General features: G+C 31.0%; 2 protein-coding genes across 2 annotated transcripts in view; both read right to left on the bottom strand.

The window, feature by feature from the left end:
- Window positions 1-1,782: 1,782 nt before the first annotated feature.
- On the bottom strand, window positions 1,783-4,591 carry LOC113371397 (CUE domain-containing protein 2-like). The gene is made up of 3 exons (XM_026612026.1): window positions 4,583-4,591; window positions 4,261-4,433; window positions 1,783-2,085 (listed from the first exon to the last, which is right to left on the bottom strand). The coding sequence occupies exons 1-3, from the start codon at window positions 4,589-4,591 to the stop codon at window positions 1,899-1,901; spliced, it is 369 nt and encodes a 122-aa protein (XP_026467811.1). The 3' UTR covers window positions 1,783-1,898.
- Window positions 4,592-11,541: 6,950 nt separating this feature from the next.
- Window positions 11,542-27,375, bottom strand: part of LOC113369785 (CUE domain-containing protein 2) — a 159,712-nt gene continuing 143,878 nt past the window's right edge. The window contains exons 6-7 of the mRNA XM_026610356.1: window positions 14,437-14,609; window positions 11,542-12,262 (exon numbers count right to left, since the gene is read on the bottom strand). Coding sequence (XP_026466141.1) covers window positions 12,076-12,262; window positions 14,437-14,609 — 360 coding nt within the window. The 3' untranslated portion in view covers window positions 11,542-12,075. The remainder of the gene's footprint in view (window positions 12,263-14,436; window positions 14,610-27,375) is intronic.

Raw genomic sequence — 27,375 nt, 5'->3', positions numbered from 1 at the left:
ACCCCGTAGTTTTCCATTTTTCTCGATGCAATAAGCTTGGAAGTGCACAAATCCTTCATCTAAGAAGGAGGGCTCGAGATCTGAAGTGTACATTGATTCAAATTTACGTTCAAAGAGGGAGGCAAGGGACGAGCGTGATGGCACTGTTATGAAATATCGCTCGGCAACCCCTCGCTCATAATGCATTAAAATTAACGGCGCAAAATTTGAAATAAAAAATAATGAATTTTATTAATTGGTTATTTGAACCCAAATTTTGCTTTACAATTGTATTATGTTTTATATTTCTATAATTATATTTCTTGAATTAAAAGATGTTATTAGGAAGAATTAGTTAATTATATTGTACAGAATTTTTTTCTCACTTTCCAAATTTAGCCACAGAAAATTTGCCACCCTAGCCCTGCTGTAAATCCAGCATTGGATACAGCTAGTGTATTATAATATCATGTAACATAGGTAAATAGATATTAAATATAAATTAATATTAACTAATATTAATATTAGTTGTGGTTTGCTACCGTAGAGCCCAAATTTCACCACTTTGCGAATCACTGCTTTATACCTAATTAAAGTACCTAATACCTTTATACCTTATTAAAGTACCTAATAAAAATGAACAAATAAAACAAATTTTTTTTTTTTTTTAATCAGTTGCATTAAATAAAATTTCTGTTTATTATATAATATATTATATATTCAGTTCTAAAACCATCATATGCATAGTTCATAATAATAATAATTCATAGAATTAATAATAAGTTATATGGGCATTTCAAAATTAAAACAAAGTTGCTTACAAATTAGGTGTATCATATAAGAGATTCTATCTTACATATAAACATACATTACAAAAAATATTGGGTTAAATCACTTTTTCCACATATAAATGCTTTAAAATATTTTTATTTACAAAGATTTATTTAAAAATTATTAATAAATTTATGCCATAAATAGATAATTTATTTGATATAATTATCAAATAAATTGATATTTAAATAATTAAATAAATACCTTAAAATATTCCTTATTAAGATCGGAAAATATAAAATTTGAAAACATTCACTTATAATATAGTTTACTTTCTTTCCTTCGGTGCAATGAATGCACTTTTACGTGCACTGATAATTATTTGCGCATGATTTTGTTATTCAAGTTTCTTGTTGCCAACAAATATTACTTGAACATACATACAATAAAATATATATATATAATTAGAACAAAAATTGTATCTACGTTATTTCAGCAGATATAATACCAAGGTATTTTCTATATTCTAAAGAAACATAATATTGCAAGGTGAATTGCAAATAATCTAAATAAAATAAAAAACTAATATAACAATCATATCTCCTAGTCTGTTCAATAATTTTCAAAAATTCTGGGCTTTAAAATTTTTCTATTATAAAATTCATAATATGATGTCATTTACTCTAAATAATTAAAAGCGGCTGCAATTCAACCATCATTTATCACATATAAAAAAGCGAAAGTTTAGTTGAACTGGATGTATATAAAATGAATTATAAGTATATCGTTAGGTATAGGTAGTAATTCATATTGTTTTAGTTTAAATAGAAAAAAAAATTACATGAAAATCACTCAAACATTTCAAATAAAACTAAATTTGCACTCACACTCAAGTAAAATAATTATAAAACTTACTAAGCAATAATAATCCATTATCACAGGAGAATATAGTTATGAATTGTTGATGTTCAAATTAATAGCGAAATAACTGCAGGCAATAAATATCTTAAAGCGCATGCAATTAGTTGATCAATCAATATAAACTAAGATATTCGTTTAAATTCCTTAAAAGAATGGATAATACTAATACCAGAAATGGGAATGTGCGATAAATAAATACAATATGGCCAGCTTACGTAAAACAGTGGTTATGGACAATGAGGTCGTCTTGACTTCTTGGGTTCATCACCAACGACATGGCTTACTTCCGTATATCGCTCACCCTTTAAAGAAACTATTTTATTGTCACGATATCGCACCAGTTTCTTCGGCTCGTACTTCGGCGCCACTGGATGATGCTCCCGAAGATCGGAACATTTGTCAACATAACTGTACCTGAAATAAATTTTTTTTATCTTAAATTAGAGATAGTTAGTAGATTTAAGATTAGATTAAAATGAAAGTAAGTTAATAAATTAATAATAGTGATTCGAATGGAATATTACAGAAGCTACATTTGAATGCGTTATAATAAATGTGTAATACTGAACATACGTATGATTTTAGATCTCCAAATAAATATACACACGCAATCATAAAGAAGTTTTAAAAATAAATTCATGATGGGACATTTTGTTTGATTGGAAATTTAGAATAGTTAAATTGTAGCCTGTTCATTTTTTATGATTTTTTTTAAAATTATTTTCTGATCAATACTTAACGTTTATTGTTTAGTATTGATCATGACTGTTACACATAATCTCAGCTTTTATTTTGTTTTTGTTTTAGAGGTTTTATAACTTCTTATATTTTCTAGAATTTTCATAAAAATAATATATTAGGACCGCAACTATGTTCTCGCTGTTTGTCAGTATATTTGGCTCTAGCAGTAAGGGTTGGTCGATTCTGACAAATCCAAAACGTCATGAACCAAGCTTAGACATATGGTAAACAAACTGCAGAGACACATAAGTGATTTCGTTTTTGCATTATATACTTCTGGTTAAGTGAAAATGCATAATTTCATGCCAAACACTCGTCATTTGCGGGAAGTGTTGATTTTCTTCTTCCATTCGAAAAAAAATGGCAGCTCAAGTGCATCGAGAAATGCTACGGAAATGCTGCTTTGAGCGAAACAACATGCCGTGATGCCGATGCCGTGAATTTCGTCGCTTCAAAGACGGTGATTTTGATGTTGACGACCGCCCTCGTGAAGGAAGGCCCAAAACCTTCAAAGACACTAAATTGAAGGCCTTGCTCGAAGAGGATTTGTGCCAAGCTCAAGAAAAGCTTGCTTCAGAATTAGGTGTTACCCATCAAGCTATTTCCAAGCGATTGCATGCGTTGGGGATGATTTAGAAGCAAGAAACTTGAGTTCCTTATGAGTTAAAGCCAAGAGACGTCGAGCGTCGTTTTTTCGCCAGTGAACAACTGCTGCAACGGCAAAAAAGGAAAGGTTTCTTTATCGCATCGTGACAGGTGATGGAAAAAGAAAATATTACAGCAATTCAAAGAGGGGAAAATCTCGGCTTAACCAAATATTTACTGCGAGGGTTTACTTTGCATATGGTGGGACCAGGTCCGTGTTGAAACCGAGCGAAATCATCACTGGAGAACTGTATCGAATTCAATTGATGCAATTTAGCCGAGCACTGTTATGTTTTCATAAAAAAATCCGATTTGCTAATTTTATGTTTTCTCGACGTTTTAAGCCAGTATGTGTGTGCGTGTGTGTGCGCGTGTATGTGAACAGATTTTTTGTCGTAAATCGACGTTTTCTCAAAAACGGTTCGACCGATTTCAAAAATTTAAAAGCCATTCGATGTATTTCGATGAGGACTATCGTTTCTTTGTGCGACGATCGTCCAAGCCGTTTCTTTATAAATAGCAGAAAAGTGAAAAAAATTTCGTCCACGTTTTAGCCCATTGTATAAATTTTTGCATATATTATATTTATGATTTACCCCATTGTATAAATCTTTGTGATTTCATTCTTTTTGCGGATGACACCAGCGTTATCATCAAGGCCAAATCTCTCAATGAATTACAACATAAATTAAGCGTGGTTATGTCAGAAATAACGAAATGGTTTTGTGAAAATAATCTGGTCCTCAATAATGATAAGACCCAAATCATATCTTTTTGTATAAAAACTCGTTTATCCAATAATATTACTTCTTTAACCATCAATAATTCAGAATATAATTTTTCGCAAGTATCAAAGTTTCTTGGTATCCATATTAATAATAATTTAAAGTGGTCTGATCATCTCTCTATTTCACTATCACCAACTTTATCTAGAACATGTTTCATGTTGAGCACCATAAAACCCAAACTCGGTTTAAATTGCTTACTTTCAGTTTATTATAGCAACTTTTATTCTCAAGTTTCATACGGCATTCAATTCTGGGGGTTTTTCATCGGAACTAATTAAATTAGTATTGGTTATATTCGAAAACTAATTACAAATCTTCTTTCTTCTAAATATAAATAAAGGCTAGACCTATAATCTATACTAAAATCTAGGGTCTCAAGTACGAAATTAAAAGAACTTTCGAAGAAAATATATACCTTTCTATAATTCGATTTTTTAATTCGGAGTCATCAATAGAAGCATGACAGTGCCTGTTGGTAGTCAGAGCAATTGGAACACTTCTTAGACTTTGTCCAGTTTCTTGACGATGCAATAAAATTTGCGTAGCTCTGTCTAAATCTCCACACGCGACAGTTATGCAATGCCGGACCTATAAAGTTAATATTTTTGCAACTGTTTAGAACTAATATTTAAAAAATATCAATTATACATTTTTTAGTTATTAATTTAGAATAAATTGTCACGTTATTTGTCCACGATGGACGCCTAAAATACAGACTTTAAATTTCATTTGTTCACCTTGTGCATTTAGATTCAACTTAGATGGCAAGCTATATTAAAAATCTCAATTTATAGCCGAAATATAATTATATTATATTACTGAAAATTTCAATTATTTTTGGACACTTCCACGAGAAATTATAAAATATAATTAGTTTGATCTCTGTCTGAACTGAAGACCAATAAAGCTATGCTATAGGCATGTTACAGCAGAATTGTCCCATAAATGTATTTGATTGAATATCATTCTTATTATATTCATATATTGATCAGCGTTATATTACATAATACAAATCTGGCAAAATAACAAAGTTTGTCAATTTTCTAAGAACAACATGAAACATAAATAAACAAAGCTCATAAAATAGGTTCAAGAAATTAATATTGATTTATAGTAATACAAAAGCGCTGTTTTTTTATTTATTGCTTTATTGACTTTGTTTAAGAGTAGTATTTACAATATACTTCTATACAACACATTTCCCACTATGACTACATAACATCTATACAGGTGGTTTCACAATTTTATAATAATTTTAATTTTGTCTTTGTTAACGCCACACTACTCCCAACCCTGGTCTAATTATATATTTTATTACCTTCATACAGGATAGCTATAATAAATCCTCATCCCGCATATAATTTAGAACTATTAAATAATCCCTCTCATTGTCATGCATTCTGTCCCTAAATCTATCATCATACCATTAATCCATTTTTCTAAGAATCTTTAATCACCTGTTCCTGATTGAATTCCACGTACTATGGAATCACCGGTTAATACCTGATTGGTCAAAAATGTAACGGGATGTCGCTTGAACCCACAAAAACGAACCATTCAGAAAAATCATATAAAATTGTAAAATCAATATAATTTAGTCTTAAATCAACATTCAAAGCAATAACATCTCAAATTTCATAAAACAAACTTCAGTACTAATTCAAACTTTAACTAAGTAACCTCATCTATAAGTCTTAATATTTTATTCAAATATACAATAATTAAACATTTATTATTAACTTTTAATCGGTCTGATATAGCTACTATTTAAATATATCTGGTCCTTCGACAATATAAATAAAGTGCAAGTGTATTTAATATAGTTCGGCAGTATCTCGGAGGATCACAAACTTCTATACATTTTTTGCAATCTATCTTTAAACAATTGTTCCCGGCCAAAAAGTGAACAATCTTATTGCATTTAATATAGGTATATAAGGCACCATATATTCTTTTACCAGACAACAATATTATAAAATTAGTTGGAAGGGAGATTTTTTGCCTTATTATCTTCTCATAGTCCTTGTCTACCTTTTTCTCATCCTTTACGTTCAATGATGGCGTGCTCTGCATCCGCCATAATCGCTCGACGCAAGCAATAGCAATTCTACTCAGGTGTAACGTAGCGCATGTATGGTTACATCTTAGCCTGCATATTGTAGAAAAGAACGACCAACATTCAGTAAACCTGTCATATTAATTTTTATAAAATCGTGAGTTTTCTGAAAATAGTTTGTACTAAAGTAGTGAATCTGATAGAATCTATCAAGATGTCTATAATGAAGTGAATTCTAGATGGAATGTGAAATACTTCAATTCTGGCGGAAATGACGCTCATTAAACCACATGATTTAAAAGAAAAAAACTTCGTATATGCTTCTTATTTGTATGATAGCTCACTCATTTTACACGCAAAAAACTTGTAACAGACATAAAACAAACTATAAAAGACATTTTTTTCTTATAATTAGTTCTTCTATCGATTTCCGACGTTATTTTGAAAAAATGTAATTACACAAATGAGAAGGGGTGTCATCCCCCCGGAGGGTGATGGCGCAACACGTATTGTTTTCACTTTTGAACTTGAGGGTAATATGAACCTAATCCCAAAATTTCATTCAATTCGGAGCACAGTAAAAAAATTCAGAGGTTATACCCTTTTTTCCTCTCCGTTTACTGCACTATATCATGATTTGATATGAATCACTTCTTAGATTTTAGGATAATTCATCCTCTGCAGAGATGCCTGTATTTATTGCGTCTTTGGCGCCACTATACACTGCCTCGTTGACGGCTATGCCCACATGACTTTTCACTCACATAAAATATATTTAATATAAATTATTGTGTCGCCAGTATGGACTATTTTGTATATTGCTGGTGTGTTCGACTTTTTTTATCACTTCCATGTTGTTATATTTTAGTCTATCTGTGATAAATTATATGCCAACAAATTTTTCCTTAGATGGAGAGAATATATATTTCTTCAACATGCAAAGCCCATATATTGGCGATGATAATATGACGTCCAAGCAAGATCTTGGCTTTATTCTGAAGGATATTCTATGTTTGCTTGCATCGCCATAAATGAAGCAGCAATAATCTATTTCGGATGTTATGAGCTGTTTGTGAACTCTTATGGAGACTTCCACGTCCGATTTAACACTCTTAAGATGTTCAATGTATTTTCGCATTTTCTCGATAGGTTCTTGATATGAGCTGCCCATCGCAGTTCATTATCAACAATCAATCCAAGGCATTTTGTGATTGGTTATATTTTCAGTGTATAATTATCTAATCTAATATCATTGAACGAAACCAGATGTCTTTGCTTGAAAAAAAAGTTACAGTACTTTTATTATCAGAAATAGAAAAACCCAATGCAGAACTCCAATTTCCAGTGTAAAGCAAGGTTCCAGTTATACTTATTTATTTATGGTTGGCCCATTTTACCCCAACCACATGTCAGCTTTGATAGAGATTATATACAAGATCTGTTGAAACTAAACTACACTCGAGCGTCGACAACGTGTCGACATATCTTCCTTGGTTTTTTATGCGGCTGTCGATACACAGTCGACAGAGACACATTTACTTTAAATCTGTTCCCAATTTAGTGGCATAACAGAACCAACTAGTTAGTGGTTTATATGCTCAGAATAAGGATCGGTGGGGTGGACACACATACAGTGGCATAACTATAAGGTGGCGTGGGTGGCAAAATGCCACGGGCCCCGACCTAAGGGGTCCCGGCCCAGGAAACCGAGACTCGGAAATACCTTTTTACATGGTACATAAATTTTATTTCATTTGAAACTTATATTTTATATTTTTTAAGTTAAGGTCGGAGTTAATTATTCAATCAAGCTTGCATCGAACTTACATTCGGCCGAATATTTAGTTAGTTAAAACCAAAGGAGTCGCCGTCGCACAGCGAAAGTATTGTGTTTTATCTTTTATGCGATAAAGAGCTGCGATGGATCTGCATCGGAAAATCTTTAGTTTATATAATATATCAAGAATGAATTAATGAATTTATTATTGTATATATAATAATTTATACTTTATCGACTTTTAAGATAAAAAACGAACACGTGAAGAGCTCTTTTCTCAACATCAGTAGCGTGCCTTCGCGCGGCCTCGTATCAAAATTTGTTTGGGGCCCCCTTAAGAAGAAATTTTTTATCACAAAATATAAAAATACATAAAATTAGAAGAATAGTTATTTATCATTCTAATTATTTTTCTATCTAATTTTCTATAATTTTCCGAGCTTTTCATAAATGATCCAGATAAAAATATTCTCCCCTTCGATTTCGTGTTCGACATATGCACATACCGACAATTGATAAGATTTTAATAAAGATTTCAAAGTGAAATTAACTAATCCGATAACTTTATGTGACGAATTACCTATCCCGATCACTTTGGTTGATACTGGAAGAATTTGCAAATGAGCCTTTTTGCACCAAGTTAGTTAATGTGACAAAATTTCTATCGCTTCTCAAATCAGTACGTACAGAATATTTTCTTCTTTAGTACTACTAAAACTACTAAAACATTGTTTTCACATATAATTGTGGTGTCTTAATTTTGATATGTGGGTCACATATCAAAACAAATGTTTCAAAAAACAATGTTTGCACATCTTCACGTCGAAGATTTCTGAACATTCTGAAATACAATAGAAAAAATGGATATGTGTGTCTGTGTATTTGTGTTATATTTCGTGTATGAATGTGATAAAATTTTTCGTCCACAATTTCTTGAGTAATTCAAAGAACATTCAATTCCTACTGATGTGGAGACGTATTGATTAGTTTTTAACAAAGACAGGTCGGAGATACGGAGCAAAGATAGAAACCGAGTTTTTAATGGAACGAAAAATCCGATTTAAATGATGCAAAAAAGCTTTTGCGTTTTTGGACGACAAGATCGTTTTTCAAAAAAAAAAAAATATTTTTTTAATTTTCAAATTTTTTTTAATATCGAATATTCGAATCGTATAAATAATTTTAACTTTGCGGTTCAGTTTATGCAATTCTTAGAAATAATTTTCAGGCATATTTAAACGTCATCGTCCAATTTATAAACACTTTTATTTTGTATATAAATTCGAATGTAAAAGTTACAATATTTGTAATAATATATTTGAAAGCATTCAATATTATTCGAATATTTCATTACAATACGGGAAGTTCCTGCAATTTGCCATAAGGCACAATACACCACTAGTTTTAAGAATTTAATTAATATAGTAAAACTAATAATGTCTAAAAATGTCAAACTCCATGAGTTTATACATATAACTATAAAATAAATATTTTTGCATTCAGAATTTCCGAAGACTCGTTTCGGGCGCATCGCGCACTGCTTTGCGCTCGAACCAACTCTATGCAATTGCAGGACTATTAGCGTAACGCGCGGGTGTACTGGCTCCGGTTTTTTCAATTTTTCAATGTGTTCCACAAAATTGATTTCGACAATATTGGCAGTACTCAAAGACAAAACATTAGGCTTTCGAATAACGCTAATTAGAAAGTGGTCCAACTAAACGCATTACCCGAAAACATCAATTGAAAAATTATTTTGTCTTTTTCAGCTAATAATAAACGATTTTTTGGCATCGATTGTTTCATATAGTGTGGTCTGAGTCAATGTGAGTAGAATCACGTAAAAAGTTTTTCGATATCTTCTATGGTTACGCGAAAAAGTGAGTTTGAAAGAAGGGGCTACTTTGGCATATTTTCAATGATATCTCGGCCACAAGATGAGGTACAAAGTTGAAAATCGGTATATCTGTTTTAATCATTTAGACCTATAAAATGGCGCATAAATTATTTAAATAACAGGGTGAGGCCGATTCTGTATGGCAATGCGCCCATACCCTTTGACACTGTTCAATACATGAACATAACTTCAGGATTACCTTCAATTCCTTCATTTAACTTTATAAACTAAACTATTAATATTTGAATAAAATAAACTTTAACAACTTTACAAATGTTTTTCTCTTACTACACTTTCCACTAGTTCGCTTACTACACTTTCCAACAATACAACAACAATCTGTACATCTTTTCATAATATTTATTTATTTATTCAGTCCATAATAATATCGATAATCTTGAACTGTTACCAAATGTCGTCATAATCCATAATCCACGCGTTATAAACTTTTCCAATCATATTGTTATTTGGTAACATAATATTTCGATATATAAAATAGTATATAATATAGCCTACCGCCTAAGTTGGATACAAATGCGCGCCGCGGTGAACAAATCAAATTTTAAATCTGTACAGTATTTGAGGCGTGCATCGCAGACACTAGTGTTACACTAACTTTATATACGCAGTGATACCCCGTATAACGTACACCTCGCACAATGAACAATTGAACGCGCAAAACGAACTGTTTTTTCGGTCTCGAACGTTCCACACAATGTGCTAAAACTCGTTGTCATTTGTAGTCAAAATACATATGTTGCTCAAATTTGAATTATATGTAAAAATATCTTATTTTCTATGACCACATTTCAAACTACAGAACGAATTAATTTCATTTTCATGTATTTGTATGGAAAAACACGTTTCGCATAGCGAACTTTTCGAATAACGAACTTTCTTTCGAAACAAATCAATATATATATATATATATATATATATATATATATATATATTTATTTTTTCTCACTTTCCAAATTTAGCCACAGAAAATTTGCCACCCTAGCCCTGCTGTAAATCCAGCATTGGATACAGCTAGTGTATTATAATATCATGTAACATAGGTAAATAGATATTAAATATAAATTAATATTAACTAATATTAATATTAGTTGTGGTTTGCTACCGTAGAGCCCAAATTTCACCACTTTGCGAATCACTGCTTTATACCTAATTAAAGTACCTAATACCTTTATACCTTATTAAAGTACCTAATAAAAATGAACAAATAAAACAAATTATTATTTTTTTTTAATCAGTTGCATTAAATAAAATTTCTGTTTATTATATAATATATTATATATTCAGTTCTAAAACCATCATATGCATAGTTCATAATAATAATAATTCATAGAATTAATAATAAGTTATATGGGCATTTCAAAATTAAAACAAAGTTGCTTACAAATTAGGTGTATCATATAAGAGATTCTATCTTACATATAAACATACATTACAAAAAATATTGGGTTAAATCACTTTTTCCACATATAAATGCTTTAAAATATTTTTATTTACAAAGATTTATTTAAAAATTATTAATAAATTTATGCCATAAATAGATAATTTATTTGATATAATTATCAAATAAATTGATATTTAAATAATTAAATAAATACCTTAAAATATTCCTTATTAAGATCGGAAAATATAAAATTTGAAAACATTCACTTATAATATAGTTTACTTTCTTTCCTTCGGTGCAATGAATGCACTTTTACGTACACTGATAATTATTTGCGCATGATTTTGTTATTCAAGTTTCTTGTTGCCAACAAATATTACTTGAACATACATACAATAAAATATATATATATAATTAGAACAAAAATTGTATCTACGTTATTTCAGCAGATATAATACCAAGGTATTTTCTATATTCTAAAGAAACATAATATTGCAAGGTGAATTGCAAATAATCTAAATAAAATAAAAAACTAATATAACAATCATATCTCCTAGTCTGTTCAATAATTTTCAAAAATTCTGGGCTTTAAAATTTTTCTATTATAAAATTCATAATATGATGTCATTTACTCTAAATAATTAAAAGCGGCTGCAATTCAACCATCATTTATCACATATAAAAAAGCGAAAGTTTAGTTGAACTGGATGTATATAAAATGAATTATAAGTATATCGTTAGGTATAGGTAGTAATTCATATTGTTTTAGTTTAAATAGAAAAAAAAATTACATGAAAATCACTCAAACATTTCAAATAAAACTAAATTTGCACTCACACTCAAGTAAAATAATTATAAAACTTACTAAGCAATAATCATCCATTATCACAGGAGAATATAGTTATGAATTGTTGATGTTCAAATTAATAGCGAAATAACTGCAGGCAATAAATATCTTAAAGCGCATGCAATTAGTTGATCAATCAATATAAACTAAGATATTCGTTTAAATTCCTTAAAAGAATGGATAATACTAATACCAGAAATGGGAATGTGCGATAAATAAATACAATATGGCCAGCTTACGTAAAACAGTGGTTATGGACAATGAGGTCGTCTTGACTTCTTGGGTTCATCACCAACGACATGGCTTACTTCCGTATATCGCTCACCCTTTAAAGAAACTATTTTATTGTCACGATATCGCACCAGTTTCTTCGGCTCGTACTTCGGCGCCACTGGATGATGCTCCCGAAGATCGGAACATTTGTCAACATAACTGTACCTGAAATAAATTTTTTTTATCTTAAATTAGAGATAGTTAGTAGATTTAAGATTAGATTAAAATGAAAGTAAGTTAATAAATTAATAATAGTGATTCGAATGGAATATTACAGAAGCTACATTTGAATGCGTTATAATAAATGTGTAATACAGAACATACGTATGATTTTAGATCTCCAAATAAATATACACACGCAATCATAAAGAAGTTTTAAAAATAAATTCATGATGGGACATTTTGTTTGATTGGAAATTTAGAATAGTTAAATTGTAGCCTGTTCATTTTTTATGATTTTTTTTTAAATTATTTTCTGATCAATACTTAACGTTTATTGTTTAGTATTGATCATGACTGTTACACATAATCTCAGCTTTTATTTTGTTTTTGTTTTAGAGGTTTTATAACTTCTTATATTTTCTAGAATTTTCATAAAAATAATATATTAGGTGCGCAACTATGTTCTCGCTGTTTGTCAGTATATTTGGCTCTAGCAGTAAGGGTTGGTCGATTCTGACAAATCCAAAACGTCATGAACCAAGCTTAGACATATGGTAAACAAACTGCAGAGACACATAAGTGATTTCGTTTTTGCATTATATACTTCTGGTTAAGTGAAAATGCATAATTTCATGCCAAACACTCGTCATTTGCGGGAAGTGTTGATTTTCTTCTTCCATTCGAAAAAAATGGCAGCTCAAGTGCATCGAGAAATGCTACGGAAATGCTGCTTTGAGCGAAACAACATGCCGTGATGCCGATGCCGTGAATTTCGTCGCTTCAAAGACGGTGATTTTGATGTTGACGACCGCCCTCGTGAAGGAAGGCCCAAAACCTTCAAAGACACTAAATTGAAGGCCTTGCTCGAAGAGGATTTGTGCCAAGCTCAAGAAAAGCTTGCTTCAGAATTAGGTGTTACCCATCAAGCTATTTCCAAGCGATTGCATGCGTTGGGGATGATTTAGAAGCAAGAAACTTGAGTTCCTTATGAGTTAAAGCCAAGAGACGTCGAGCGTCGTTTTTTCGCCAGTGAACAACTGCTGCAACGGCAAAAAAGGAAAGGTTTCTTTATCGCATCGTGACAGGTGATGGAAAAAGAATATATTACAGCAATTCAAAGAGGGGAAAATCTCGGCTTAACCAAATATTTACTGCGAGGGTTTACTTTGCATATGGTGGGACCAGGTCCGTGTTGAAACCGAGCGAAATCATCACTGGAGAACTGTATCGAATTCAATTGATGCAATTTAGCCGAGCACTGTTATGTTTTCATAAAAAAATCCGATTTGCTAATTTTATGTTTTCTCGACGTTTTAAGCCAGTATGTGTGTGCGTGTGTGTGCGCGTGTATGTGAACAGATTTTTTGTCGTAAATCGACGTTTTCTCAAAAACGGTTCGACCGATTTCAAAAATTTAAAAGCCATTCGATGTATTTCGATGAGGACTATCGTTTCTTTGTGCGACGATCGTCCAAGCCGTTTCTTTATAAATAGCAAAAAAGTGAAAAAAATTTCGTCCACGTTTTAGCCCATTGTATAAATTTTTGCATATATTATATTTATGATTTATCCCATTGTATAAATCTTTGTGATTTCATTCTTTTTGCGGATGACACCAGCGTTATCATCAAGGCCAAATCTCTCAATGAATTACAACATAAATTAAGCGTGGTTATGTCAGAAATAACGAAATGGTTTTGTGAAAATAATCTAGTCCTCAATAATGATAAGACCCAAATCATATCTTTTTGTATAAAAACTCGTTTATCCAATAATATTACTTCTTTAACCATCAATAATTCAGAATATAATTTTTCGCAAGTATCAAAGTTTCTTGGTATCCATATTAATAATAATTTAAAGTGGTCTGATCATCTCTCTATTTCACTATCACCAACTTTATCTAGAACATGTTTCATGTTGAGCACCATAAAACCCAAACTCGGTTTAAATTGCTTACTTTCAGTTTATTATAGCAACTTTTATTCTCAAGTTTCATACGGCATTCAATTCTGGGGGTTTTTCATCGGAACTAATTAAATTAGTATTGGTTATATTCGAAAACTAATTACAAATCTTCTTTCTTCTAAATATAAATAAAGGCTAGACCTATAATCTATACTAAAATCTAGGGTCTCAAGTACGAAATTAAAAGAACTTTCGAAGAAAATATATACCTTTCTATAATTCGATTTTTTAATTCGGAGTCATCAATAGAAGCATGACAGTGCCTGTTGGTAGTCAGAGCAATTGGAACACTTCTTAGACTTTGTCCAGTTTCTTGACGATGCAATAAAATTTGCGTAGCTCTGTCTAAATCTCCACACGCGACAGTTATGCAATGCCGGACCTATAAAGTTAATATTTTTGCAACTGTTTAGAACTAATATTTAAAAAATATCAATTATACATTTTTTAGTTATTAATTTAGAATAAATTGTCACGTTATTTGTCCACGATGGACGCCTAAAATACAGACTTTAAATTTCATTTGTTCACCTTGTGCATTTAGATTCAACTTAGATGGCAAGCTATATTAAAAATCTCAATTTATAGCCGAAATATAATTATATTATATTACTGAAAATTTCAATTATTTTTGGACACTTCCACGAGAAATTATAAAATATAATTAGTTTGATCTCTGTCTGAACTGAAGACCAATAAAGCTATGCTATAGGCATGTTACAGCAGAATTGTCCCATAAATGTATTTGATTGAATATCATTCTTATTATATTCATATATTGATCAGCGTTATATTACATAATACAAATCTGGCAAAATAACAAAGTTTGTCAATTTTCTAAGAACAACATGAAACATAAATAAACAAAGCTCATAAAATAGGTTCAAGAAATTAATATTGATTTATAGTAATACAAAAGCGCTGTTTTTTTATTTATTGCTTTATTGACTTTGTTTAAGAGTAGTATTTACAATATACTTCTATACAACACATTTCCCACTATGACTACATAACATCTATACAGGTGGTTTCACAATTTTATAATAATTTTAATTTTGTCTTTGTTAACGCCACACTACTCCCAACCCTGGTCTAATTATATATTTTATTACCTTCATACAGGATAGCTATAATAAATCCTCATCCCTTATTATATAATTTAGAACTATTAAATAATCCCTCTCATTGTCATGCATTCTGTCCCTAAATCTATCATCATACCATTAATCCATTTTTCTAAGAATCTTTAATCACCTGTTCCTGATTGAATTCCACGTACTATGGAATCACCGGTTAATACCTGATTGGTCAAAAATGTAACGGGATGTCGCTTGAACCCACAAAAACGAACCAATCAGAAAAATCATATAAAATTGTAAAATCAATATAATTTAGTCTTAAATCAACATTCAAAGCAATAACATCTCAAATTTCATAAAACAAACTTCAGTACTAATTCAAACTTTAACTAAGTAACCTCATCTATAAGTCTTAATATTTTATTCAAATATACAATAATTAAACATTTATTATTAACTTTTAATCGGTCTGATATAGCTACTATTTAAATATATCTGGTCCTTCGACAATATAAATAAAGTGCAAGTGTATTTAATATAGTTCGGCAGTATCTCGGAGGATCACAAACTTCTATACATTTTTTGCAATCTATCTTTAAACAATTGTTCCCGGCCAAAAAGTGAACAATCTTATTGCATTTAATATAGGTATATAAGGCACCATATATTCTTTTACCAGACAACAATATTATAAAATTAGTTGGAAGGGAGATTTTTTGCCTTATTATCTTCTCATAGTCCTTGTCTACCTTTTTCTCATCCTTTACGTTCAATGATGGCGTGCTCTGCATCCGCCATAATCGCTCGACGCAAGCAATAGCAATTCTACTCAGGTGTAACGTAGCGCATGTATGGTTACATCTTAGCCTGCATATTGTAGAAAAGAACGACCAACATTCAGTAAACCTGTCATATTAATTTTTATAAAATCGTGAGTTTTCTGAAAATAGTTTGTACTAAAGTAGTGAATCTGATAGAATCTATCAAGATGTCTATAATGAAGTGAATTCTAGGTGGAATGTGAAATACTTCAATTCTGGCGGAAATGACGCTCATTAAACCACATGATTTAAAAGAAAAAAACTTCGTATATGCTTCTTATTTGTATGATAGCTCACTCATTTTACACGCAAAAAACTTGTAACAGACATAAAACAAACTATAAAAGACATTTTTTTCTTATAATTAGTTCTTCTATCGATTTCCGACGTTATTTTGAAAAAATGTAATTACACAAATGAGAAGGGGTGTCATCCCCCCGGAGGGTGATGGCGCAACACGTATTGTTTTCACTTTTGAACTTGAGGGTAATATGAACCTAATCCCAAAATTTCATTCAATTCGGAGCACAGTAAAAAAATTCAGAGGTTATACCCTTTTTTCCTCTCCGTTTACTGCACTATATCATGATTTGATATGAATCACTTCTTAGATTTTAGGATAATTCATCCTCTGCAGAGATGCCTGTATTTATTGCGTCTTTGGCGCCACTATACACTGCCTCGTTGACGGCTATGCCCACATGACTTTTCACTCACATAAAATATATTTAATATAAATTATTGTGTCGCCAGTATGGACTATTTTGTATATTGCTGGTGTGTTCGACTTTTTTTATCACTTCCATGTTGTTATATTTTAGTCTATCTGTGATAAATTATATGCCAACAAATTTTTCCTTAGATGGAGAGAATATATATTTCTTCAACATGCAAAGCCCATATATTGGCGATGATAATATGACGTCCAAGCAAGATCTTGGCTTTATTCTGAAGGATATTCTATGTTTGCTTGCATCGCCATAAATGAAGCAGCAATAATCTATTTCGGATGTTATGAGCTGTTTGTGAACTCTTATGGAGACTTCCACGTCCGATTTAACACTCTTAAGATGTTCAATGTATTTTCGCATTTTCTCGATAGGTTCTTGATATGAGCTGCCCATCGCAGTTCATTATCAACAATCAATCCAAGGCATTTTGTGATTGGTTATATTTTCAGTGTATAATTATCTAATCTAATATCATTGAACGAAACCAGATGTCTTTGCTTGAAAAAAAAGTTACAGTACTTTTATTATCAGAAATAGAAAAACCCAATGCAGAACTCCAATTTCCAGTGTAAAGCAAGGTTCCAGTTATACTTATTTATTTATGGTTGGCCCATTTTACCCCAACCGCATGTCAGCTTTGATAGAGATTATATACAAGATCTGTTGAAACTAAACTACACTCGAGCGTCGACAACGTGTCGACATATCTTCCTTGGTTTTTTATGCGGCTGTCGATACACAGTCGACAGAGACACATTTACTTTAAATCTGTTCCCAATTTAGTGGCATAACAGAACCAACTAGTTAGTGGTTTATATGCTCAGAATAAGGATCGGTGGGGTGGACACACATACAGTGGCATAACTATAAGGTGGCGTGGGTGGCAAAATGCCACGGGCCCCGACCTAAGGGGTCCCGGCCCAGGAAACCGAGACTCGGAAATACCTTTTTACATGGTACATAAATTCTATTTCATTTGAAACTTATATTTTATATTTTTTAAGTTAAGGTCGGAGTTAATTATTCAATCAAGCTTGCATCGAACTTACATTCGGCCGAATATTTAGTTAGTTAAAACCAAAGGAGTCGCCGTCGCACAGCGAAAGTATTGTGTTTTATCTTTTATGCGATAAAGAGCTGCGATGGATCTGCATCGGAAAATCTTTAGTTTATATAATATATCAAGAATGAATTAATGAATTTATTATTGTATATATAATAATTTATACTTTATCGACTTTTAAGATAAAAAACGAACACGTGAAGAGCTCTTTTCTCAACATCAGTAGCGTGCCTTCGCTACTAAATTAAATATTTTTTTAATTTTCAAATTTTTTTTAATATCGAATATTCGAATCGTATAAATAATTTTAACTTTGCGGTTCAGTTTATGCAATTCTTAGAAATAATTTTCAGGCATATTTAAACGTCATCGTCCAATTTATAAACACTTTTATTTTGTATATAAATTCGAATGTAAAAGTTACAATATTTGTAATAATATATTTGAAAGCATTCAATATTATTCGAATATTTCATTACAATACGGGAAGTTCCTGCAATTTGCCATAAGGCACAATACACCACTAGTTTTAAGAATTTAATTAATATAGTAAAACTAATAATGTCTAAAAATGTCAAACTCCATGAGTTTATACATATAACTATAAAATAAATATTTTTGCATTCAGAATTTCCGAAGACTCGTTTCGGGCGCATCGCGCACTGCTTTGCGCTCGAACCAACTCTATGCAATTGCAGGACTATTAGCGTAACGCGCGGGTGTACTGGCTCCGTTTTTTTCAATTTTTCAATGTGTTCCACAAAATTGATTTCGACAATATTGGCAGTACTCAAAGACAAAACATTAGGCTTTCGAATAACGCTAATTAGAAAGTGGTCTAACTAAACGCATTACCCGAAAACATCAATTGAAAAATTATTTTGTCTTTTTCAGCTAATAATAAACGATTTTTTGGCATCGATTGTTTCATATAGTGTGGTCTGAGTCAATGTGAGTAGAATCACGTAAAAAGTTTTTCGATATCTTCTATGGTTACGCGAAAAAGTGAGTTTGAAAGAAGGGGCTACTTTGGCATATTTTCAATGATATCTCGGCCACAAGATGAGGTACAAAGTTGAAAATTGGTATATCTGTTTTAATCATTTAGACCTATAAAATGGCGCATAAATTATTTAAATAACAGGGTGAGGCCGATTCTGTATGGCAATGCGCCCATACCCTTTGACACTGTTCAATACATGAACATAACTTCAGGATTACCTTCAATTCCTTCATTTAACTTTATAAACTAAACTATTAATATTTGAATAAAATAAACTTTAACAACTTTACAAATGTTTTTCTCTTACTACACTTTCCACTAGTTCGCTTACTACACTTTCCAACAATACAACAACAATCTGTATATCTTTTCATAATATTTATTTATTTATTCAGTCCATAATAATATCGATAATCTTGAACTGTTACCAAATGTCGTCATAATCCATAATCCACGCGTTATAAACTTTTCCAATCATATTGTTATTTGGTAACATAATATTTCGATATATAAAATAGTATATAATATAGCCTACCGCCTAAGTTGGATACAAATGCGCGCCGCGGTGAACAAATCAAATTTTAAATCTGTACAGTATTTGAGGCGTGCATCGCAGACACTAGTGTTACACTAACTTTATATACGCAGTGATACCCCGTATAACGTACACCTCGCACAATGAACAATTGAACGCGCAAAACGAACTGTTTTTTCGGTCTCGAACGTTCCACACAATGTGCTAAAACTCGTTGTCATTTGTAGTCAAAATACATATGTTGCTCAAATTTGAATTATATGTAAAAATATCTTATTTTCTATGACCACATTTCAAACTACAGAACGAATTAATTTCATTTTCATGTATTTGTATGGAAAAACACGTTTCGCATAGCGAACTTTTCGAATAACGAACTTTCTTTCGAAACAAATCAAGTACATAATGCGGGGTATCACTGTATATATATATATATATATATATATATATATATATATATATATATATATATGATTTAGTAGTTAATTTTGATGAGTGAGTTCTTGAGGGCGATACATCAAACAAAGAAAAGGCAAAGATTTATAAAATAATCTTTAATTCCAAACGTTTCGACATTCAATTTAATGTCATCATCAGTGGATCTAAAAACAGTATGAAAATTAGTATATCTAGGTAATTATAATATATGTGGATTGGTATAGTAACTATACAATAAGAGAAAAATTAACAAACAGCAACACTTAGCAACAAACAAAATATAAAAGATAGGAAAGGTAATAGAGACTAGAATTAAATAAATAATTAAAAAATATAGGCAAAAATATATAAGTACACTCATAAAAACCTACGCATATATACATATATATACATACACATATATACACATATACATATATATATATATATATATACATATATATACATATATATACATATACACACACATGCAAACATATAATACACATATACATATACAAATACAACAATATATACTTTGCACGAATTCGTACGGCGAATCTGTTCGCAAAGTGCGCAAACAAAATTATTGCAAGCAAAAGCAAGCCACGGGTACGTTGAGAACACGATTCGCCGTGCGCGTCAGTCGCATGTTATATTATTTGCATCTTGTAATATTTTAATTATGGCACATCTCAGCTGCTTTTCGACAATAATAATGTAGACATTACATTTTCTTTATTTTTAATCATGAAATTATTATATTTTAATATTGCCTTAGCCTATAAGTGAATAGAAATGTTTGGCAAATGACAGTTGTCATTTGTTTTTAATGTCACACCACGCCTTAAATATTTTAAAGGTCAAACAATGATAAGCGGTTTTTTGTAATTTTTTCCATTTATTTCTACAATCTTACTATATTTCTATGAATCAAAACATTCTAGAAAATTTCCCGAACAAACTTCAGGAAGATTCATGAAAATCCGAATTATAGTTTAGGAGGATTAATGAAACTTACATTGTTACAGAAGAATTTTATATATAAGATATATATATAGATATATATATATATATATATATATACATATGTGCATATCCGTATGTATATATACGTATTAGTTGTATGTATATATGTATATGTGTACGTGTTTGTACATGTATATCATATATATATATATATGTTTGTTTATGTGTATATTTATGTATATATATATATTACGCTTTTGTATGTTTGTATATATTTCTTTTTACTTTTCAATTATCTTGTTTATCTATCTGTTAAGTATAATTGTTATTGTTATAATTATATTACTTATATCTATAGTTCTTTTTTCTAATTTCTGTCATTTTTTTCTAATTTGATTTGTTCACCGCGGCGCGCATTTGTATCCAACTTAGGCGGTAGGCTATATTATATACTATTTTATATATCGAAATATTATGTTACCAAATAACAATATGATTGGAAAAGTTTATAACGCGTGGATTATGGATTATGACGACATTTGGTAACAGTTCAAGATTATCGATATTATTATGGACTGAATAAATAAATAAATATTATGAAAAGATATACAAATTGTTGTTGTATTGTTGGAAAGTGTAGTAAGCGAACTAGTGGAAAGTGTAGTAAGAGAAAAACATTTGTAAAGTTGTTAAAGTTTATTTTATTCAAATATTAATAGTTCAGTTTATAAAGTTAAATGAAGGAATTGAAGGTAATCCTGAAGTTATGTTCATGTATTGGACAGTGTCAAAGGGTATGGGCGCATTGCCATACAGAATCGGCCCCACCCTGTTATTTAAATAATTTATACGCCATTTTATAGGTCTAAATGATAAAAACAGATATACCAATTTTCAACTTTGTACCTCATCTTGTGGCCGAGATATCATTGAAAATATGCCAAAGTAGCCCCTTCTTTCAAACTCACTTTTTTGCGTAACCATAGAAGATATCGAAAAACTTTTTACGTGATTCTACTCACATTGACTCAGACCACACTATGTGAAACAATCGATGCCAAAAAAATCGTTTATTATTAGCTGAATAAGACAAAATAATTTTTCAATCGATGTTTTCGGGTAATGCGTTTAGTTGGACCACTTTCTAATTAGCGTTATTCGAAAGCCTAATGTTTTGTCTTTGAGTACTGCCAATATTGTCGAAATCAATTTTGTGGAACACATTGAAAAATTGAAAAAACCGGAGCCAGTACACACGCGCGTTACGCTAATAGTCCTGCAATTGCATAGAGTTGGTTCGAGCGCAAAGCAGTGCGCGATGCGCCCGAAATGAGTCTTCGGAAATTCTGAATGCAAAAATATTTATTTTATAGTTATATGTATAAACTCATAGAGTTTGACATTTTTAGACATTATTAGTATTACTATATTAATTAAATTCTTAAAACTAGTGGTGTATTGTGCCTTATGGCAAATTGCAGGAACTTCCCGTATTGTAATGAAATATTCGAATAATATTGAATGCTTTCGAATATATTATTACAAATATTGTAACTTTTACATTCGAATTTATATACAAAATAAAAGTGTTTATAAATTGGACGATGACGTTTAAATATGCCTGAAAATTATTCCTAAGAATTGCATAAACTGAACCGCAAAGTTAAAATTATTTATACGATTCGAATATTCGATATTAAAAAAAATTTGAAAATTAAAAAAATTTTTTTTTTTTTTTTTGAAAAACGATCTTGTCGTCCAAAAACGCAAAAGCTTTTTTGCATCATTTAAATCGGATTTTTCGTTCCATTAAAAACTCGGTTTCTATCTTTGCTCCGTATCTCCGACCTGTCTTTGTTAAAAACTAATCAATACGTCTCCATATCAGTAGGAATCGAATGTTCTTTGAATTACTCAAGAAATTGTGGACGAAAAATTTTATCACATTCATACACGAAATATAACACAAATACACAGACACACATATCCATTTTTTCTATTGTATTTCAGAATGTTCAGAAATCTTCGACGTGAAGATGTGCAAACATTGTTGATTGCGATTTTTTAACGATTACAATAACTTACCCTACGGAAAGTTCAAAATATACACTGAAATTAAATGCATTTAAATTTTCACTATATAATAAGTAGATGCGAATTAGCTAATACAAAATTAGTTAAAAAAAAACACGAACTTACGCATAAACCACACAAAAAATACAAGTATTATATAAATAATATAATTTTCGAAATAATTTAATTAATACATTTTATATTATAAAAATAATAATTATTAGAATACTTTCAGTAATATTTTTTGTAAATTACTGAAGTACTATATAAAAAGCTTCTACATTAAATGACAAATATTTTATAAGAACTTTCAATAATAAAAGCGCAAAAAAAATTCAGATAGCTGTTTGTCATATTCTTTTTAGTATTGTAGTACTGATAAATATTGGTCACAATAAGGGTTTTATTATCACAATGTTACAACTATCGTTCAAAAAAAAAATTTCTTGGGTTTGTTGAAATCCAAAATGATGTTTAGGATTAAAATGAAATATTCTTTATGTAAACAAATTAAAAGAAAAGCAGTACCAATTAAAACATGAAGACCATGAACTCCTGTTTAATTATATCATTATTTTATATATAACTATAAAATAAATATTTTCGCATTCAGAATGTCCGAAGACTCGTTTCGGGCGCATCGCGCACTGCTTTGCGCTCGAACCAACTCTATGCAATTGCAAGACTATTAGCGTTTCGCGCGGGTGTACTGCCTCCGGTTTTTTCAATTTTCCAATGTGTTCCACAAAATTGGTTTGGACCATATTGGCAGTACTAAAAGAAAAAACATTAGGCTTTCGAATAACGCTAATTAGAAAGTGGTCCATCTAAACGCACTACCCGAAAACATCAATTGAAAATTTGTCTTTTTCAGCTAATAATAAACGATTTTTTGGAATCGATTGTTCTACATAATGTGGTCTGAGTCAATGTGAGTAGAATCACGTAAAAATTTTTTCGATATCACGATGGGTTAGGAACTCTCCTATCAGTCACCTGGGGACGGGCTCGGTAGGAGTTTGGCTTCTCCCGACGGGAATCTCCACACTATTAGGGACCCTAATGTGTGGAGGGGGTTAGGCTAACAGGTATATTAAGGAAACAGCTACCTTTCTCGATCTTTTTTCTCGTCCACGGGTCGAGTAGTCAACACCTGGGCTAAACTAGTAAATCCAACCGAGGAATACAGGAGAAGACTTTGTACATATTAATAATAAATAAACATTATTTTCACATATAATTGTGGTGTCTTAATTTTGATATGTGACCCACATATCAAAGTTAAGACACCACAATTATATGTGAAAACAATGTTTTAGTAGTACTAAAGAGGAAAATATTCTGTACGTATTGATTTGAGAAGCGATAGAAATTTTGTCACATTAACTAACTTGGTGCAAAAAGGCTCATTTGCAAATTCTTCCAGTATCAACCAAAGTGATCGGGATAGGTAATTCGTCACATAAAGTTATCGGATTAGTTAATTTCACTTTGAAATCTTTATTAAAATCTTATCAATTGTCGGTATGTGCATATGTCGTACACGAAATCGAAGGGAAGAATATTTTTATCTGGATCATTTATGAAAAGCTCGGAAAATTATAGAAAATTAGATAGAAAAATAATTAGAATGATAAATAACTATTCTTCTAATTTTATGTATTTTTATATTTTGTGATAAAAAATTTCTTCTTAAGGGTGCCACCAAACAAATTTTGATACGAGGCCGCGCGAAGGCACGCTACTGATGTTGAGAAAAGAGCTCTTCACGTGTTCGTTTTTTATCTTAAAAGTCGATAAAGTATCAATTATTATATATACAATAATAAATTCATTAATTCATTCTTGATATATTATATAAACTAAAGATTTTCCGATGCAGATCCATCGCAGCTCTTTATCGCATAAAAGATAAAACACAATACTTTCGCTGTGCGACGGCGACTCCTTTGGTTTTAACTAACTAAATATTCGGCCGAATGTAAGTTCGATGCAAGCTTGATTGAATAATTAACTCCGACTTTAACTTAAAAAATATAAAATATAAGTTTCAAATGAAATAAAATTTATGTACCATGTAAAAATGTATTTCCGAGTCTCGGTTTCCTGGGCCGGGGCCCCCTTAGGTCGGGGCCCGTAGCATTTTGCCACCCACGCCACCTTATAGTTATGCCACTGTATGTGTGTCCACCCCACCGATCCTTATTCTGAGCATATAAACCACTAACTAGTTGGTTCTGTTATGCCACTAAATTGGGAACAGATTTAAAGTAAATGTGTCTCTGTCGACTGTGTATCGACAGCCGCATAAAAAACCAAGGAAGATATGTCGACACGTTGTCGACGCTCGAGTGTAGTTTAGTTTCAACAGATCTTGTATATAATCTCTATCAAAGCTGACATGTGGTTGGGGTAAAATGGGCCAACCATAAATAAATAAGTATAACTGGAACCTTGCTTTACACTGGAAATTGGAGTTCTGCATTAGGTTTTTCTATTTCTGATAATAAAAGTACTGTAACTTTTTTTTCAAGCAAAGACATCTGGTTTCGTTCAATGATATTAGATTAGATAATTATACACTGAAAATATAACCAATCACAAAATGCCTTGGATTGATTGTTGATAATGAACTGCGATGGGCAGCTCATATCAAGAACCTAACGAGAAAATGCGAAAATACATTGAACATCTTAAGAGTGTTAAATCGGACGTGGAAGTCTCCATAAGAGTTTACAAACAGCTCATAACATCCGAAATAGATTATTGCTGCTTCATTTATGGCGATGCAAGCAAACATAGAATATCCTTCAGAATAAAGCCAAGATCTTGCTTGGACGTCATATTATCATCGCCAATATATGGGCTTTGCATGTTGAAGAAATATATATTCTCTCCATCTAAGGAAAAATTTGTTGGCATATAATTTTATCACAGATAGACTAAAATATAACAACATGGAAGTGATAAAAAAAGTCGAACACACCAGCAATATACAAAATAGTCCATACTGGCGACACAATAATTTATATTAAATATATTTTATGTGAGTGAAAAGTCATGTGGGCATAGCCGTCAACGAGGCAGTGTATAGTGGCGCCAAAGACGCAATAAATACAGGCATCTCTGCAGAATATGAATTATCCTAAAATCTAAGAAGTGATTCATATCAAATCATGATATAGTGCAGTAAACGGAGAGGAAAAAAGGGTATAACCTCAGAATTTTTTTACTGTGCTCCGAATTGAATGGAATTTTGGAATTAGGTTCATCTTACCCTCAAGTTCAAAAGTGAAAACAATACGTGTTGCGCCATCACCCCCCGGGGGGATGACACCCCTTCTCAATTGTGTAATTACATTTTTTCAAAATAACGTCGGAAATCGATAGAAGAACTAATTATAAGAAAAAAATGTCTATTACAGTTTTTCAAAAAAACTAATACTTTTCAAGTTACTGGCCACTAAAGATTCATATATTTTTGGCGTTTTTCTTCGTTTTTTTGCAAATATCTCCTAAAATATACATTTTAACGAAAATCATGTAATGAACAAAATAATGTCAATAAAAATCTTAATAAATCGGTATTACATAAAGTGTTCTAGGAAAAATATTAAACAAGATTTGAAAGAGCAAAGTCGTATTTTATTTCGTTCAAGATTTAATTGTTGTATTTAAAGTCATCTAGTGTCGAGGTTTTACATTTTATGCATTTCGGTGAAATTGGGTTTTATAGTGCTCAACATAAGCTTTAAAATGAGTGCTGTTACAAGTTTTTTGCGTGTAAAATGAGTGAGCTATCATACAAATAAGAAGCATATACGAAGTTTTTTTCTTTTGAATCATGTGGTTTAATGAGCGTCATTTCCGCCAGAATTGAAGTATTTCACATTCCATCTAGAATTCACTTCATTATAGACATCTTGATAGATTCTATCAGATTCACTACTTTAGTACAAACTATTTTCAGAAAACTCACGATTTTATAAAAACTAATATGACAGGTTTACTGAATGTTGGTCGTTCTTTTCTACAATATGCAGGCTAAGATGTAACCATACATACGCTACGTTACACCTGAGTAGAATTGCTATTGCTTGCGTCGAGCGATTATGGCGGATGCAGAGCACGCCATCATTGAATGTAAAGGATGAGAAAAAGGTAGACAAAGACTATGAGAAGATAATAAGGCAAAAAATCTCCCTTCCAACTAATTTTATAATATTGTTGTCTGGTAAAAGAATATATGGTGCCCTATATACCTATATTAAATGCAATAAGATTGTTCTACTATATAAGGTTTAAGGTTACTTAGTTAAAGTTTGAATTAGTACTGAATTAATTCACTTCAAATATGAACTTAAGTAATAATGTATATTGAATTATTAGTGTAAAAAATGCAATTTAGATATTAAAATACTAAAAGCCAGTTAAAATATGGTACGAAATTATAAAAA

The sequence above is a fragment of the Ctenocephalides felis genome, unplaced genomic scaffold (assembly GCF_003426905.1).
Source record: "Ctenocephalides felis isolate EL2017-DRISC unplaced genomic scaffold, ASM342690v1 CF-g0.4_SCAFFOLD_01492, whole genome shotgun sequence".
Classification (NCBI taxonomy): Eukaryota; Metazoa; Arthropoda; class Insecta; order Siphonaptera; family Pulicidae; genus Ctenocephalides; species Ctenocephalides felis.
The sequence above is the reverse complement of the archived record's forward strand: the minus strand, read 5'-3'. Positions and strand labels throughout refer to the sequence as shown.

What these genes read in the sequence shown, in the direction of transcription:
- LOC113371397 (XM_026612026.1), bottom strand. An exon ending in AAAAATCGAATTATAGAAAG is followed by an intron (nt 2,086 to 4,260) that starts GTATATATTTTC and finishes AATTTATTTCAG; the next exon opens with GTACAGTTATGTTGACAAAT.